The 18733-nt window shown below is 36.7% G+C and overlaps 1 protein-coding gene across 5 annotated transcripts in view; it reads right to left on the bottom strand.

The window, feature by feature from the left end:
* The window catches only part of ERO1B (endoplasmic reticulum oxidoreductase 1 beta), a 60826-nt gene that overhangs the window by 23565 nt on the left and 18528 nt on the right, over positions 1-18733 (bottom strand). For 4 of the 5 annotated variants that reach the window (XM_064594598.1, XM_064594596.1, XM_045877787.3 and 1 more), the window contains exons 4-6: positions 11280-11321; positions 9663-9745; positions 4673-4746 (exon numbers count right to left, since the gene is read on the bottom strand). In XM_064594598.1, the coding sequence (XP_064450668.1) occupies positions 4673-4746; positions 9663-9745; positions 11280-11321 (199 nt within the window). The remainder of the gene's footprint in view (positions 1-4672; positions 4747-9662; positions 9746-11279; positions 11322-18733) is intronic. The other variant, XM_064594600.1, reaches the window with a different exon arrangement.

Genomic DNA, 18733 nt, shown 5'->3' with positions numbered 1-18733 from the left:
AAAGATTCAAATTATGGAGTGTGGCTTTTAAAGTTCAAACAGAAGTTTTACAATTCACTAGTTTCTTACATATTTTTAATTTCTTTGCATTGTTCTTATGCTCATTTGCAAAACTGATCTGATTACATATAAGCTTTATAAATATTAAACCTACCATAAATATATACATTCATTGAGATATATATGTACACATGTATAAAGAATGTGTGGGTGCATGTAAGTTTACACATATGTGGGGTCATCTGCAAATGTACACATCAGACTAATACCAACCTCTTCACCCAACAAAAGCAACTGAACAACCAATAAAGAAAAACAACAAGATTCAGCTATTAAAATACATCTTAAATCATTATACCTTAAGGGAGTGACAAATCACAAGAGTTAAATCAAGTATATCAATGTTTAATTTAAAACTTTTATTCTCAATGTCCTTAATGTGTATTCCTTTAATTTAATCAAAAGTGGGTTGTTGGCTTTTTTAAGTGGTTTTTAAAAATTTTAATACTTTCTCAAATCATGAAAAGGCAGGTCTTATTAACTTATAGAAGGGGTTGTTAGCAAACTGTGACCCACAGGCCAAATCTGGTCTGTGTATTTTTTGTAAAGAAAGTTTTATGGGAACATAAGCCATGTTCATTTGCTGCTTTTGCACAATTACGGCACAGCTGAGTAGTTGCAACAGAAACTGTATAGTCCATGAAGCCTAAAATATTTACTATCTGTCTATTTACAGAAGAAAATGCTTGTCAACCCCTGACCTACATCGACAAGAACTTCATGGCATCTAGATGAGGAAGCGGGGGTCGGGGGAGCACACACAGGTTGAGTTCCCCCTACAAACACACTGGTGCTGGTACCCCCCCATCCTTCCCCTGGGACCACCTGTGACATGATTTTAATTAATTTGTTCAGAAACTACAACTTCTTTCCATTTGCACAGCTATAGCATTCATTTGGATAATGCTCTTTGGACCCCTAATATGTCCTCCTCCCCAAATGCTTTCTCTTCTTCCTCCCTTTATAGAGCTCTTCCAAAACTGTTCTATTTGACCATGCTAACAGTTACCTAACGATTCAAAGACTGTCCACTGAATCAAAATACCTAATTCTGGGAATTCATAATTTCAACTAATGTTTTTTCTTCCTTTTCAAGTATACGTTTTTTCCCCAACTGAATTTCCTTTTCACTGTCTTTTTTTTTTTTTTAAAGATTTTATTTATTTATTTGAGAGAGAGAGAATGAGAGACAGAGAGCACGAGAGGGAAGAGGGCAGAGGGAGAAGCAGACCCCCTGCTGAGCAGGGAGCCCGATGCGGGACTCGATCCCGGGACTCCAGGATCATGACCTGAGCTGAAGGCAGTCGCCCAACCAACTGAGCCACCCAGGCACCCCTCCTTTTCACTGTCTTAATTGAGTATTAGTGTTAGGAGGCTACACTGCATGTTCTAGGATGAGAGCCAGTCCTCCACACCTCCTAACCCAAATATCTCTTCAAACATAGCATAGGCCAACTTAGCATACAGGCTTTTTGTTTGTGGACACAGATAAAAAATACTGCTGTAGACTCAGGATTGAGCCTCCCACCCTCCATCACCAACTCTATCTCCGATTGCTAGTAATGCATTATTAAAATAGAATTTACTCAGGTGAGGAGAATCTATAGTTTATAAAGCTCCCAAGTGATTCTGATACACAGCCAGATTTAGAAATTATGGTTTTAAACAATATTTCAAGTTATTAATAAGCATGTTTTAAGGGAAAATATAAAAGAAAAAATCTTTCATACTATATAGGTTATTTATGAACCAACCACTTTATTCAGCAAACATTTATTGAGCAAGTACCCCGTCCAGGCACTGCTCTAGGCACTAGGGATAAAGGAGTGAAGCAGAAAGACAAAGCCACAGCTGGCTGACCACCTCGTTGGAGCAGACGGACAACAGACAGATGAACCAAGTAACCTGCCCCGCACTCTCTGATAGCCCTCAGTACTCTGACAGCAGGCAGCAGCGCCAACACAGGGTGAGAGTGCTTTCTATTTTCTACAAGCAGGTGACAGCAAGCTTCTCTGAGGAGGTGACATTTGAGCAGAAACCCGAAGCCAAAGAAGCCATGCATAAAGATAATAGCAACGACAACAAAACAGGAGTAGGGAAAGCAGCTTACCTTAACCTGTTAAATTATTTAAAAAATCTACTGTTTCTTCTATAAGGATCATCTTCCTTTAAATTAAAGACAGAACAACAAAATAGAGGACAGGGGTGTATAGATACATTCCAATAAACTGGGGTGAATATTCTTTAGATTGTTTTAATCCAATGGTTTTAGATAACTGAAATAATTAGACAATGACTCTAAAGCTACTCTGATGTGTTTTTACAAATTGCACATATAAATCATAGGGATATCCACGAACATCACTACCCAGAGGAGTAGTGGTAAGCCAACTAATAGAATGGTTTATATGTTTAAGGGCTACAGAAAATATAAGAATTACTAATTTTTTAAATTATGAAATCCTAAAAATCTTGAGATGATTTTATGTAAATTCTTATAGGACATCTCTTCCATTTTTACAATATAAGAAGCTAATGTTAAAAAATTAGTTAACACTATACTGATGAGAGGTAATTGAGTACATCATTGATCATACCAAGTGATCTCTGCAATTGAGTAGCATTTTTTGGTAAATACCTATAATAGAAATATATATTTACATTGTTTACTATAAGAGAAATATTCACAGAAATGATTTTTTAATCCAGAAATCTGTTAACTAAGCACTACTAAAAATATTTTAATCAAAGAGTAGGTAAAATGATAAGCTGGCAAGAAGTGACCGTGAGTGTTGAACACGAAGTATAATTAGAATGACAACCAAAGAGCAAATGAAAGAGTAAGCAGTGATGTCAATACTTAACCTAGGTACAACAGCTTGCTTTGATGAAACCTCTGTCAATTCTAAATATCATACAGCAGTATTTTATTAATTTCCCATTATATCCAGATACCCAAAGAAACTTTTTTTTAGATCTCTTAAAAATATCCTTGCTGGGGCGGGGGTGGGGGGTGCCTGGGTGGCTCAGTCATTAAGCTTCTGTCTTCGGCTCAGGTCATGATCCCAGGGTCCTGGGATCGAGTCCCTCATCAGGCTCCCTGCTCAGCCGGCAGGGCGGTGGGGGGATCTGCTTCTCCCTCTCCCTCTGCTACTCCCCAGGCTGTGCCCTCTCTGTCAACTAAACAAAATCTTTAAAAAAAAAAAAAAAAGATCCCTGCTGGGGGTGCCTGGGTGGCTCAGCTGGTTGTCTGACTCTTGATTTCGGCTCAGGTCATGATCTCAGGGTGGTGAGATCAAGCCCTGAGTCAGGCTCCATGCTCAGCCCAAAGACTGCTTGGAATTCTCTTTCCCTCTCCCTTTGCCCCTCCCTGCCACTCACAGTAGACAGACAGACAGGTAGATAATTGCACATATATATTGTAGGGATATCCTACTTGAAAAAAACAAAAAATGTCTTGCTGAAACCATATAAACCATGGTGATAACATTCCACCTCCTGGCAATTTCTCAATTTACTGTACTATTGTGGCAGCTCACTCTAACTCCATTGTCGACTGGATGAATAGCACAATTCTACAGACGGATCTTCTAAAGCCCCATAGATAGCTTTACGACCACTCGAGGTGCTTTCAAAGTTCAGAGGAACTCTTGCTGCCTCCAGCTATGCATGCCTGAACCCCAAATTCTTTTCCACCACCCATGATATAAAGGTAAAAAGTGAAGAGAGGCCAAATGAATGATTTAAGCCTACTTGGCACAATTCTTGGGACTATTCTCCTTAGATCAAAAATTTTGAGTCACTTCAATTACCTTCTGAAGTAAGAGTCATGGTAGTTACTGTTAAACAGTAACCCTCTCTTTGTACTGTTCCAGGGGACTCTTGGAAAGAGGGTTGTAGGGAAGTCAAATTAGAGTCCTCCCCAATATTGCAAGGTGCCTTTATGTTAGTTTGTTGGGACCTCCAGAAAATTCCAGTGTGAACATGTTTATATGTTCACAGACCTAAACTAAGTGGCTTGAAATAGAGGTCCCTAGGAGATGGTATGTCATGATGGAAAAAATATAGGTATGGGATCCAGTCAGATCTGGGATTGAATTCTGTCTCAGCCTCTTGTTACTGTGTGATTCTGGGCAAGTTAGTCTTTTTGAGACTCAGTTTCCCCAGATATGAAATAATACATACTTATTAAGGTAAGTGTAAAGATTAGAAATAATGTACTTAAGGCACTCAGCACAGAGCTTAGAACATAAGCTCTCAATAAATGCCATTATGAATAGTAAGATCCACACAGCAACATTCAGTGTATTCAAGTTATAACTGATATTTTCATGGATTTCAATTTCTTATAAAAGGATTAAGATTAATTGAGGCGCCTGGGTGGCTCAGTTGGTTAAGCGGCTGCCGTCGGCTCAGGTCATGATCCCAGGGTCCTGGGATCGAGCCCCACGTTGGGCTCCCTGCTCAGCAGGGAGCCTGCTTCTCTCCCTCTGCCTGATGCTCTGCCTACTTGTGTGCTCTATCTCTCTGTCAAATAAATAAATAAAATCTTTAAAAAAAAAAAAAAGGATTAAGGTTAAAATAACTTCATTACAATAGTTTATTTTATTACCATCAAGTTCACAAAAGTGATCCTGTGAATCATCATATCTTGCCCAGTCAATGAAAGCTTCTTTGCTTTGATTACTAGGGGAAAGAGGGAATAAAAAAGAAAAATGATTAAATCTGGAGTTGAAAATGTTTACACTGTATCTTACATAATTAAAAACAGATAATCTGAGGTCACGTCTTTAATTTAGATAGTTTATAAATTCAATTAGTGGTTACATGAAGGAATAACAAATTATATGAAAAATACAGATATTAACTTCCACGAAAGATTTCTATTTAACTATACTAAAACCATTATTAGCCCTAGAGTTCAATAATTAACTAGAAACTTGATTTACAAATATATAAGAGATGGAGTTAAACACAAAAGTCAACCTAGCCTTTTCAATTGACTTAGAAATAGCAGTAATCATTTTTTCTAAAATAAGAATTAAATTTACATTCATAATTCCTTTAACTTAAACTGTTTCTGTATTTATAGAACAAAAATACCAAAAACCACATTTCTAGGATCTCCCTTCCTACGTGTTATTCACTGGTAACACCAATGTCACTTTAATCATGGCATATCATTCATTTTCCATACTACCTCACATTTAATAAAATCTATGATCAAGATTTCTACTTGGAGAACTGATAAAGGAACTACAGTAATTCAAATAAACTTTGACCTATATTCACTTTAACCTATATTCAGACCTTCTCTGTCTTAAATACATAACGGCAACATCTATAAGAGAACTATTCTTCTTATTTACCACACAATAGGAAAAAAATAAGGTAAAAAAAGTTATTTGTGTACCAAGTACAAATGATGTAGTTCCTAAATATGTTACTATCATAGCCAAGAATATATAAGGCTGGCTGCACTACACCAACTTTATCAATAAATGTTTCCAATTCATGGTGGGATTTTTTTTTCTCCTATGGGAATACTTAATTAACTTAATACAAGTTAATGGAAATACTTGTATCATAGTTGACTCAGCTGGAATACGGGATGCGATAAAACACGAATGCCTAAGTTCTAGTTACAGCTAAGATGATAGCTATAGTTATGTTTAATTAGCTAAGTCTTCTGTTTGAAAATAGTCAAGAACAAAGCAATTGTGACATAAATTCCTATTTTCTTGTTAACAATGACTAACTTAGAGGAACTTTTATCTTTGAGCATCCTTATGTGATGATGCTTTCCTGATTGTTTCAAACTAAACCCTGCCTGAAAGCCATGGCAGCAGAAAAGATAGGGAAGGCTAATCTAATGCTAACAGAGCTGGCCCAGTCTGGCTTACAAATGAGTTAGAAGGAACGCAGTCTAGCTTTTCTAAAAGTCAGTTTGAAGATGGATGCCAAGCTACTTACATAACAATTTCCTGGGCTTCACCCAGGGCTTCCTGTCAAGATGGCGCTGAGTTAAAGTAGTAGCCTTAAAAGTGGGAAATGCGGGGGCAGGAAGGAACAGGGTAGAGTGATTTTCAAAGGGCATGAGAAAACTTTTCAGGGTGGTAAACAGGATAACTGTCTTGATTAAGCTGATTTTCATGAGTGTACACTTGTCAAACCACCAAATGGCATACTTAAACAGGTACAGTATACTGCAGTTCAATTAAATGTCCATAAAGCTGTTTAAAAATTATAGTACCAATTGTTGGAGAAGTTGTGGAATGAGGAACTCTTGTACACTACTAGTGGCAATGTATTTTAGGAGTCATTTTGGGAAAACCACTTGGCAGTGGTACTTAATTCCACTTCTAGGTATATTCTACACAGAAAGGCATACCAAATGCACCACCAAATGTCCATCACAATATTTTTTTGAAATGGTTGCAAAGTGGTAAACTCCAACTATCAATGATAGGATGGAAACATTTTGGTGCAGTCTTAACTATGGAAACCAATGAAAAAAGAATTCAATGCTGCTACTAAGTTCAAGAACATGAAGGACTCTCATGACATGATGTTTAATAAAATAAGCCAGACACAAAAAAAAATACGTTCCATATTATTTCATTTATATAAATAGGCAAAATTAATCTCTGCTACTGTAATTCAAAATCACGGTTAACTGTGGACGGTGGTAATGACCAGGAAAGTACACATAGCAATCTTTGGGGCAGCAAGTACATTGTTCTGAATGGTTGCTGCAGAGTTGGGTTCACTTTGTAAAATTAAACTGACCTTTATGCTTAAGATTTGTATACTTTATTATATTTGTGTTATACTTGAATTTAAACGTTGAAAAAATTACTTCTGTTCAACAAAATATTTATAAGCAAAATTAAAAGATAAGCCCTAACAACCCATATAGCCAACAAAGAATTATTATCAGATTATATGAAAAATGCCTACAAATGAATAATTTAAAAGTATACACTGTCCCACCTCCATACCCCACCGCACCCCCCATGGAGAAACAACAGCAAAGAATATAAACAGGTACTTTACCTTAAAATCCTACAATGACTTAAGGCCCAATCCCTGGATGACTTCTCTAGTTATACTCTTTCCTGGGTAATCCCATTCAGGTTTATGGTTTTTAAATACCATATATTCACACATGACTCCCACATTTTATCTCTCCCCTGAAATTAAGACTTGTGGATCCAACTACCTGCTCGACATCTCCAACTGGATGTCTTATAGGCAGCTCAAACGTAGCAAGTCCAAGGTTGAACTATAATTTTCTATCAAACTTGTTCCTCCTGCAAGTATCCCCAGTTCAGTAAATGGCAACTCCCATTTTTCTAGTTACAAATCTTGTAGTCATTTATAGTTCCTATCTTTTTTCATACCCCACATCAAATCCTTAAGCAAATTGTGTCAGCTCTATCCTCAAATCTATCCAGAATCTGACCCCTTCTCATCATTTCTACTGCTCTCCCTAAACTAAACCACCATCCTGTCTTATCTGGATTACTACAACAACCACATAGCAAGGCTTCCACAACATAACACCTGGCTCCCTCAAAGCATTCTCTCAAAATCCTCCAATGACTTTTCATTCCACTCAGTTTAAAAGCAGTATTCCTAATTGTCTTCAAGATCCTCACCCCACCCTACCCCTGCCCCCATCCCTAGCATCTTCTGACTCGGTCTTCTACTACTTTGTCCTGGACCACTGTACTCCAGCCACACTGGTCTTCCTGTGATTCCTCAAATATAGGCACACTCCTGCCACAGGTTCTTTTTACTAACAATTATGCATGCCTAGGTACTCCTCCCCCAGGCAGGCATATTATGACTTATGACTTACGTCTTCATGGGCATTTTGTGCAAATGGCCCATTATCGCTGTGGCCTTCTCTCACCATCCAATTTACAACAGTGCAACTTCCCCGCCCCTACCCCCACCACTCCCGAGCCCTCTGTCATTCTTCTCTGCTTTACTTCTCCCGGGCACTCATCATCACTTTACTTACTTCTTATGTACTTTACTTATTAACTGCATATCTCCAAAGAGGATTAAGCTTCATGAGAAAAAGAATTTGTCATGTACACCACTATATGCTTAATACTCTAGAACAGTGCTTGACATATTGCAGGCATTCATTCATTCATAAGAAACATAAATATTCAATAAACAGATAAAAAAATGCTCAAACTCATTAGTAGTCAACAAAATATAAATTAAACAAAAATGAGATGCTATTTCATGTGCAAACATTATCAATTTTCGGCAAGGATGCGGAGAACCAAACAAGTTCTCAGCACTGGGGGCAGTACACAGCCACACAAGTGCTTTGGAAAGTCATCAGGCAGTATCAAGACTAGGTACACGTGGGCAATCCTAAGATTCAGCAATTTTACTCGTGCATGCCAAATTTCCTAGTGTACCAAAAAAATTATCAAGGGTGCTCAAGGTAGCGTAATTTGTAAAAGTAAAAAATCTGAATAATTCAAATGTCTATCAGTAGGGGAACAGATAAGTAAAACAGGAGAGAGTCATATGATAAAAACCATTCATCAGTTGAAAGAATGAGACAAATCTCCATGTTTTAACATGGACAGATCTAGAAAGCAAAATGTACAGTGTAAAAATAAATTTGAAGAATGTTAAATACAGTATTATTTTATATAAGAGAAAAATAAAATCATATATAAAATAACCATCATTATATATATAATAAAAACAAAAGCATAGATGGATATACAGCAAATTCATGATAGTAGTTACTGCTCAGAAAGAAGGAAAGAAAATAGGATTGGGAATTAGGATGTAGGGGATTTCAAATTTATCTTTGATATTTCTCTTTTCTTAAAAAGATGGTAGAAAAAGTTAGTATCTATTCACTTGGAGTGAATTTATTATATTATTTTATTATATTATCTTCTCTAGTTTTCTATATTAAAATTTTTCTTCAATAAATAAGACTGATAACTTAATATTAAGTCTTTAACAATTATAGTACCCAAATGCCAACCTAAACAAATAGTGAAGTTAAAAAGAATATCAGTAATAATCCATTCCCTACACCCAATTATAGATATGTTCAGTCATTTCATAATGCATGATCTGAGACCACTCACAAATTATGTTGGCCTTCAAAAGGAGGTTTTTACTTAGAGAAAATAAGGAAACGTCATTAGAAAAAAAAAACAAGAAACTTAATAATTACGGTAATCATAACTTTTCCCGTTCAAAATGTAATACACAGATTGAATTACTATTTACAAAAGGCTTAGAGGTTCAAGTTCCTTTTACTATAATAACCTGGAAGAATGGATCCATAAGCCCTGCTAGTTGGGCAATCTTCTATACTTTTACATTTTGATAAAGTCACTATTGATGATACATTCTAGAAATTTAAGAACAAATCCACTGAGAGGAGGAAGCAAAGCAATCATGAAATTGAGGATGAGGAATAACTTCTTCCTTTTAAGAATGACTTGAAACTTTACTGTTTTATAAAATATCGCAAGAAAAACAGAAGATTTCTGATATAAATATACTAAATAAGAGAATATTTTTTATACTACTAAAATAAAACTTGCCTTAGTGTGCTGTTAATTGCTCCCAGTTTATTAGCTTGCTCACAATCTTCTAATTCTTTGGTATTGTTTGCTACTTTCGAGTACTGAAAGGAAGTACATAGTAAGTTTAGTAATAACTATTACCTTTCTCTTTATTTCAAGTTCCACTGGCAATCTGTCAACGATGACACAGATACATCCCATTATCAATATCTCTCACATATGTAAGAAATACAAATCAAAATGAGTCACAAATTCCCACCAACTAAATAAGACATTAAAAACAATTAGCATTGGTATGTTGGTGATGATGTAAATTGAGAAAACCCTCTTGGGAAAGTAATTTGACAATATTTATCTAGAGCTGTGAAAATGTATAAACCCTTGAACCAACAGTCTTACAACTGAAACCATATCCTGAGCAACAGTTAAAAACAAAACCACAAACGAAGTACAACCACTTTAGAAAGGTATTTGGTACTATCTCATCATGTTGAGATATGAGACAGGCATAACCAGTGGCACAGCAACCTTACTTCTAAATATCGATTTAGGAAAACTCTTACATGTGTACACAATAAGACAAAGGATGAAAATGCTGGTACATCACTGTTTGTAATAGCAAAAAACTCAAAACAATTGAAATGTCCATCAACAGAGGAAGAGCTAACCAACCAATGACATACAATTGAATACTACACAACTATTAAAATTAACAAAGCTACATATATTAACAGAGACAAAATTTCAAAAGCATAATGCAGAGTAAAAAATAACTGAAAAAATATTTTTAAAATAAAAAATATAATCTTAATGTTTTAAAACTTCGTATTAGAAGATCTATACATTACTTGTGGGTACACGTGCAATAGAAGTTAAAAGGAAGAAGTATCGCAAAAGGACGCACATCAATTTCAAAAAAGTGGCTATCTCTGGGGAGGGAGGAAACAGAACGGGTTTGGGAAGGAGTCCAGAAGGGATGTCAAATGTCTCTAACACTTTATTTATTTTAGATCTGAAACAAAAATAAAGGAGAGTAAACACAAACAAAAGACCACACGGGAGAAAACACAAAAAGAAAATGGAGAGAGGAAGCAGGAGAGGGTATGATGATCTTTATTATGTGTACATGACAGTGAAAAACTAGAAGTAAACGGTTATCTAAAAATATGCACAGCTAAGTAAATTATGACATGCTTATAAGAAGAAAAGGGTAATCTTTAACACAGCAATATTTTAATGCCACTTAAAAGTACTATGCTCCAAATACCTTGATAACTGTTTGCTCTATAAAATATAATCCTGAATAGGACAGGTTGATTAGTTGGAACACAAGACTAAAAATACATGCATGATAAAACACCTGTTGCACAGGCCATCTGATACTGTAGTTATACTATACTACTATAGTTCTAGAGAAAACAGAATTGAAATATCTCAAAAGAAGCTATATAATTTAACTATAAAAACATACAAGCTCTCTGCTTGCTGCAAGAATTAGAAAGTTGGGACTGTGGGGCAAAACGTGCCCACTCCCAACTAGCCCCAGTACAGTTCCCTTCTGCAACCATTGTCAAGCAGTAAATGGTAAGTTTCACAATGTAAAGAAAAAATATTCAAGGAAGAAAAGTGACTCACCTTATTAGAACTCCCAGCTTTAATTCCGACTGGAATTTTGCTCTTAAAAGAATAGCAACAAGAAAAATTTAGGAAGTTATCTTCCTTTTTTTTTTTTTTTTGAGATTTCTTCACAAATTAGTAATGCCATTGCTCAAATACAAAGCCTATTTTAGTCTATGATGAAAAAATGAACATTCATTCAAATTCTGTTTTCATACTACCTCTTTTAAGATAAACGGTAAAGAATTACACCAATTTACGGACTTGTAAATCATAGTTTAGCAAACTGAATGACATATACAAAATAAGAGTGTCAAAATCAGCTACAATTTAAACTCATGCAGTATGGAATAGTTTACATAATTTTTAGGTTAAAAAAAAACTGACAAAAATCACTTTTCCATGAACTTTCTTACCACAGAAACAGAAACTTTAAAAATTTTCAAAGTTCTTTGAAAAATTTTATGCTCAATCTTAATTTCAGCTCTAAATTGACATTTAAAGTGAAGGCAATTTGGGATGAATACCAAAAGAATTAGTTCTTTGGTCCAAAGGATTCACCTAGGGTTTACCAATCTAGGTAATCAGGGTTTACTAATAGAAAATCCACATGTAGATCCAGCTTTCTTTTCTACAAAGCCAATAATTAGTTTTAGGCTTTAATAAACAAATCTAGAAATCATTATAACTGGTTTTTCAGACACAATTTTAAACAAAAAATCATATCTGAAAGCAGAAAATCACAGGTTGATCCTCTGATCAATCTAGGGGACTGATTTCCAACATCTGAATCTACGGCATAGCAAATTACCTATTAAAATCTTTTCATGTTTCATGATAAATTTTAACATAGGTAAATTTAGCCAAATATTCAGAATAAATATCTTCCTGTCAGAATATGATAATAATGATGATAAGAGATATTTCCCTAATCAATAAAAAGATTAATAGATTAAAATGTTACTTGCTGCCAGTATTTTATTATTTCAGTGTTTGCTAGTGCATCTAACAGAAGGCAGAAGAGGGAAGACTATAAAACTCAAGTCAAATCTAGCAGCCACGCACCCTGAATTTAAAACGTGGAATAAATACTAACCAAAAGTGACTTCTGGCTGCAGTGTGTCCTCTGACTAGTACAGTATGATGTGCTAAAATCAAAATCTTTAGCAGCTTTTTTAAAGGTTTGATGCTACTAAATGCAATGACTTGACTTCCGCAAATCTTAATAACAAGCCCTCCAGAAATACTGGAGGTCACAGATGATGGTCACAGATGATGGTCATGAACAACACACAACAATCACAAAAGAGAATTATTAGAAGTAATGATAAATGTAAAACTAATAACTAGAATCAAGCATGAAATAAACCTAGCTGGGATTGAGGCTGGGAAGATGGCAGGGTAGGAGGACCCTAGCTCACCTCATCCCAGGGATACAACTAGATAACAGAAACATCAGCACAAATAATCCAGAAAACAGCCCAGAGTCTGGCAGAACAAACTCCACAACTAAAGGCAAAGAAGAGGCCACATCGAATTGGGTAGGAAGGGTAGAGATGCAGTGGGGAACGAAACAGGCCTTGGGTGTCCACAGTCAAGTGCTGGAGGCACAGAAAGGGTGAGAAATAGACTATCACACCTGCACGGGGAAGACCAATCCCCGTAACTTTTGACTTTGAACGCCAGAGGGTCCAAATTTCATGAGTTCCTACAACCAGTGGGACTTGAAGCCTGGAATCTGGAAAATCAGCAGCTCCACTCTGGGAGAGTCTGAAAGGCATTAGGAAGTAGAGTTCCTGCCCTTAAAAAAGACAGCATGCAAACAGCCCAGGTAGCTACAGCACAGAAGCAGCAATTTGAAAAACGCCTAGGGCATACGGGAGGGAGATTTACTTACAAATCTCAGAGCATGTCCAGAGAGGCAGAGATCACAGGGAGAGACCCTTCCAGGAACAAAGGAGGAGGCAGGCACCATTTCCCTCACCCCCTACCCCTAACCCAGCATAACACATAGGCACCTGCAGGAACCAGCACTATGCAACACCCCCTACCTAAATTGCTTACACTGCGCCCTACCCACCTTGGGCAGATCCCCTTTTCAACACATTTGCTTCAGTTCTGGCTGCGGATCCCCTCCCACAGAAGACCACCAGTGTAAACATCGCCAATGCAGCTTCTCCCGACCCACACGTTGCAGGGCCTTAGTCCAGGAGCTGTGGGCCCTGCACAGGCACACCCTGTTCAAACTGGTCCCCCACCCACACAGCCTCCCAACCACCAGTGCAGGCAACAGGTATCGTTTCACAAACAGACCAGCACACCTTGTTAAAATGTGCCGCACCCTAGCAGGGGACCAAACACAGCCCAGAACAGGCTAAGAGAGCCTCTGCAGACAACTAGACTAAAGGAAAAAGTGGCCAGGACACAATAGCAGAGCATATGCAACACACATAGGAGACACTCCCTGAAGTGCCAGGGCCTGGAGAACAGGGGGCAACTGCACTGTGGGGCACTACAGGACCTCTTCTTCATAAGGCCATGACCTTCAAGAGGATGCATAGATGGGGTGCCTGGGTGGCTCAGTTGGTTAAGCAACTGCCTTCGGCTCAGGTCATGATCCTGGGGTCCCTGGATCGAGTCCCGCATCGGGCTCCCTGCTCGGCAGGGAGTCTGCTTCTCCCTCTGACCTCTCCCCTCTCAAGTGCTCTCTCTCTCTCTCTCAAATAAATAAATAAAATCTTAAAAAAAAAAAAAGAGGACGCATAGCTGACTTTGCTAACACACAGAAACAGATATAGAGAATTAGACAAAATGAGATGAGGAGTATGTCCCAAATGAAAGAACAGGACAAAACCACAGCAAGAAAGCTGGTGCAGCCACTCTGGAAAACAGTACAGAGGTTCCTCACAAAGTTGAAAATAGAGCTACCCTACAGCTCAGCAGTTGCACTGCTGGGTATTTACCCCCAAGATACAAATGTAGTGATCCGAAGGGGCACACACACCCCACTGTTTTTGGCTATTGTGGACATTGCCAAACTATGGAAAGAGCCTAGATGTCCATCAACAGATGAATGGATAAAGATGATGTGGTATATATACATACAATGGATTATGCAGCCATCAAAAAAAAGAAATCTTGCCATTTGCAACTACATGGATGGAACTAGAGGGTATTATGCTAAGCAAAATAAGTCAATCAGAGAAAGACAAGTATCATATGATCTCACTGATATGAGGAATTTGAGAAACAAGACAAAGGATCATAGGGGAAGGGAGGGAAAAATGAAACAAGATGAAACCAGAGAGGGAGATAAACCATAAGAGACTCTTAATCTCAGGAAAGTAACTGAGGATTGCTGGAGTGGAGGGAGGTGGGAAGGATGGGGTGGCTGGGTGAGGGACATCGGGGAGGGTATGTGCTATGGTGAGCGCTATGAATTGCATAAGACTGATGAATCACAGACCTGTACCCCTGAAACAAATAATACATTATATGTTAATTAAAAAAAAATTATAACAAGAGACCAAAGTGAAATGGATATAAGTAGTATGACTGATAGAAAATTTAAAGTAATGATCATAAACATACTCACTGGACTTGAGAAAAGAGTGGAGGACATCAGTGAGACCCTTAACACAGAAATAAAAAAGAACACATCAGAGATGAAGAACACAATAATGAAAATAAAAATACATTAAATGGAATAAATAGTAGGCTAGAGGAAACGCAAATGAATTAACAACCTGGAAGACAGAGTAATGGAAAGTAATCAAGCTGAGCATGTGAGAGAAAAAAAATTATACAAAATGAGAACAGACTTAGGGAACTCAGTGACTCCATTAAGTGTAATGACATTCAAATTATAGGTATCCTAGAAGAAGAAGAAAAAGAAAAGAGAAATTTTATTTGAAAAAATAATAGCTAAAAACTTCCTGAATCTGGGGAAGGAAACGGATATTGAGATCCAGGAGGCACAGAGATCCCCCGACAAAAATCAACCCAAGGTGATCCATACCAAGACACATAGTAATTAAAATGGCAAAAAGTAGTGATTAAGAAAAAATTTTTAAAGCAGCAAGAGAAAAGAAAACCGTTACATACAAGGGGAAACCGCATAAATCTATCGGCTGATTTTTTTTTTTTTTAGCAGAAGCTTTGTAGGCCAGAAGAGAGTGGCTGAAAAGAAAGTGCTGAAAAGAAAGTGCTAAAAAGAAAAATCTGCAGCCAAGAATACTCTATCCAGCAAGGCTGTCATTCAGAATAGAAGGAAAGATAAAGAGTTTCCCAGACAAAAACTAAAGGAGTTTATGACTACTACCACCAGTCATACAACAAATGTTAAAGGGGACTCTTTGGAAAGAAAAAACCGGAAGTAAGAGTATGAAAAGTAGGAAACATAAAAGCAGTAAAAATAAGTATATCTGTAAATATCAGTCAAGACATTCACAAAGAATACAAAATATGACACCATATACCTAAACTGTTGGGCAGAAAGGAATAAAGAATGGGTTCAAACTTAAGCAACCATCAACTTAACATAGACTGCTATATGCAGAAGATGTTACATACAAACCTAATGGTAACCACAAATCAAAACCAGCAATAGTTATGAAAAGAACAAAGAAAAAGGAATCCAAGTATATCACTAAAGAAAGCCAAAACACCATGAAAAAGAGCGAGAGAAGGATCAGAGAAAAACTACAAAACATTCACAAAGCAAGTAACAACTTGGTAATAAATTTGTATCTATCAGTAACTACTTTGAATGTAAATGGACTAGATGCTCTAATCCAAAGACATAGGGTGGATATCTCTGGATTACATAGAGTGGATAAAAAACAAGATCCATCTATAATGCTGCCTAAAAGAGACTCATTTCGAACCTAAAAACAACTGCAGATTGAAAGTAAGAGGATGAAGAAAGATTTGTCATGCAAATGGCTGTCAAAAGAAAGCCAGAGTAGCAATACTTATATCAAACAAAATAGACTTTAAAACAAAGACTGTAACAAGAGACAAAGAACACTATACAATAATGAAGGGGAGAATTCAACAAGATAATAACAATTATAAATATTTATGCACACAACACGGGAGCACCCAAATACACAAAACAGTTAACAAACAAAAAAACTAATCAATAGGAATACAATAACAATAGGGGACTGTAACACCCCTCTTACGTCAATGGACAGATTGTCCAAACAGAAAATCAACAGGGAAACAATGGCTTTAGGGGTGCCTGGGTGGCTCAGTCGTTAAGCGAGGCAAAAATACAATCTGCCTTCAGCTCAGGTCATGATCCCAGGGCCCTAGGATCAAGCCCCACATCGGGCTCCCTGCTCAGTGGGAAGCCTGCTTATCCCTCTCCCACTCCCCCCTGCTTGTGTTCCCTCTCTCGCTGTGTCTCTGTCAAATGAATAAATAAAATCTTAAAAAAAAAAAAAAAAAAAAGGAAGAAAGAAACAATGGCTTTGAATGACACACCAGACCAGATGGATTTAAAAGATACTTTCAGAACATTCCATCCTAAAACAGCAGATACATATTCTTTGCAAGGGCACACAGAACATTCTCCAGAACAGATCACATATTAGCCCAGAAAAGAAGCCTCAACAAAGTGAAGAAGATTGAAGTCATACCATGCATCTTTTATGACCACAACACTATGAAACTAGAAGTCAACCACAAGAAAAAATCTGGAAAGAGCACAAATTCACAGAGGTTAAATAACATGCTACTAAACACTGAATGAGTCATCCAAGACATCAAAGAAGAAGTAAAAAATTACATGGAAACAAATGAAAATGAAAACACAATGGTCCAAAATCTTGAGAATGCAGCAAAAGTAGTTCTAAGAGGGAAGTTTAGAGCAATACAGGCCTACCTCAAGAAGCAGGAAAAAATCTCAAACAACCTAAATTTACACATAAAGGAGATGCAAAAAGAATAGCAAAACCCAAAACCAGCAGCAGGAAGGAAATAATAAAGATTAGAGCACAAATAAATGATACAGAAAAATTTTAAAAACAAAATAGAAGAGATCTATGAAATCAGGAGCTAGTTCCTAGAAAAGATCAACAAAATTGATAAACCTCTAGCCAGGCTCATTTAAAAAAAGGGAGAGAGAGAGAAAGAGAGAGGACCCAAACAAAATTGCAAATGAAAGAGAACAACAGACACCACAAAAATACAAGCAACTGTAGGAGAATATTATGAAAAATTATATACCAAAAAACTGGACAACCTAGAAGAAATGGACAAATTCCTAGATACAAAGAATATACCAAAAGAGCAACAGGAAGAAAGAAAATTTGAACAGACTGATAACCAGCAATGAAATTGAATCAGTAATAAAAAAAATTCCCAACAAATAGAACTCCAGGACCAGACAGCTTCATAGGCAAATTCTACCAAACATTCCAAAAAGAGTTAATACCTATTCTTCTCAAACTATTAAAAAAAAAAAATAGAAGAGAAAGGAAAATTTCCAAATTCATTCTCTGTGGCCAGCATTATCCTGATACTGAAACCAGATAAAGACACCACTAATAAACAGAACTACCAAAAAAAATAAGATTTTTTTTAATTAAAAAAACACAAACAAGTACAGGCCAATACCTTTGATGAACATAGATGCAAAAATCCTCTACAAAATACTAGCAAACCAAGTCCAACAATCCATTAAAAAAAATCATTCACCATGATCAAGTGGGCTTTATTCCCGGTTGCAAAGGTGGTTCAGTATTTGCAAATCAATCAGTGTGATACATCATATCAGTAAGAGAAAGGAAAAGAACCTTAGGATCATTTCAACAGATGCAGAAAAAGCATTTGATAAAATACAGCATCCATGCATGATTAATAACCCTCAACATAGGTTTACAGGAAACTTACCTCAACTATAATAAAGGCCATAGCTAATATTATACTCAATGGGGAAAAACTGAGAGCTTTTCCCCTAGGGTCAGGAAAAGGACAAGGATATCTATCTATTCTCACCATTTTTATTCAACATAGTACTAGATGTCCTAGCCACAGCAATCGGACAACAAAAAGGAGTAAAAGGCAACCAGATGGGTAAGGAAGAAGTCAAACTTTCACTATTTGCAGATGACATGATATTCTATGTAGAAAACCCTAAAGACTCCACCAAAAAACTACTAGACCTGAAAAATGAATTCAGTAAAGCTCAGGACATAAAATCAATGTACAAAAATCTGTAACATTTCTATACACTAATAAGGAAGCAGGGGAAAGAGAAATTAAGAAAACAATCCCACTTACAACTGCACCAAAAATAATAAAACAGCTACAAATAAACTTAGCAAAGAGGTGAAAGACCTGATTGTGAAAACTATAAAACACTGATGAAAGAAGCTGAAGATGACACAAAGAAATGGAAAGACATTCCATGCTTATGGATTACGAGAACAAATATTGTTAAAATGTCTATACTACCCAAAGCA

This window comes from Mirounga angustirostris, unplaced genomic scaffold (assembly GCF_029215605.1).
Source record: "Mirounga angustirostris isolate CCGP_5_RB_7025 unplaced genomic scaffold, mMirAng1.0.hap1 SCAF_6, whole genome shotgun sequence".
Lineage (NCBI taxonomy): Eukaryota > Metazoa > Chordata > Mammalia > Carnivora > Phocidae > Mirounga > Mirounga angustirostris.
The sequence above is the reverse complement of the archived record's forward strand: the minus strand, read 5'-3'. Positions and strand labels throughout refer to the sequence as shown.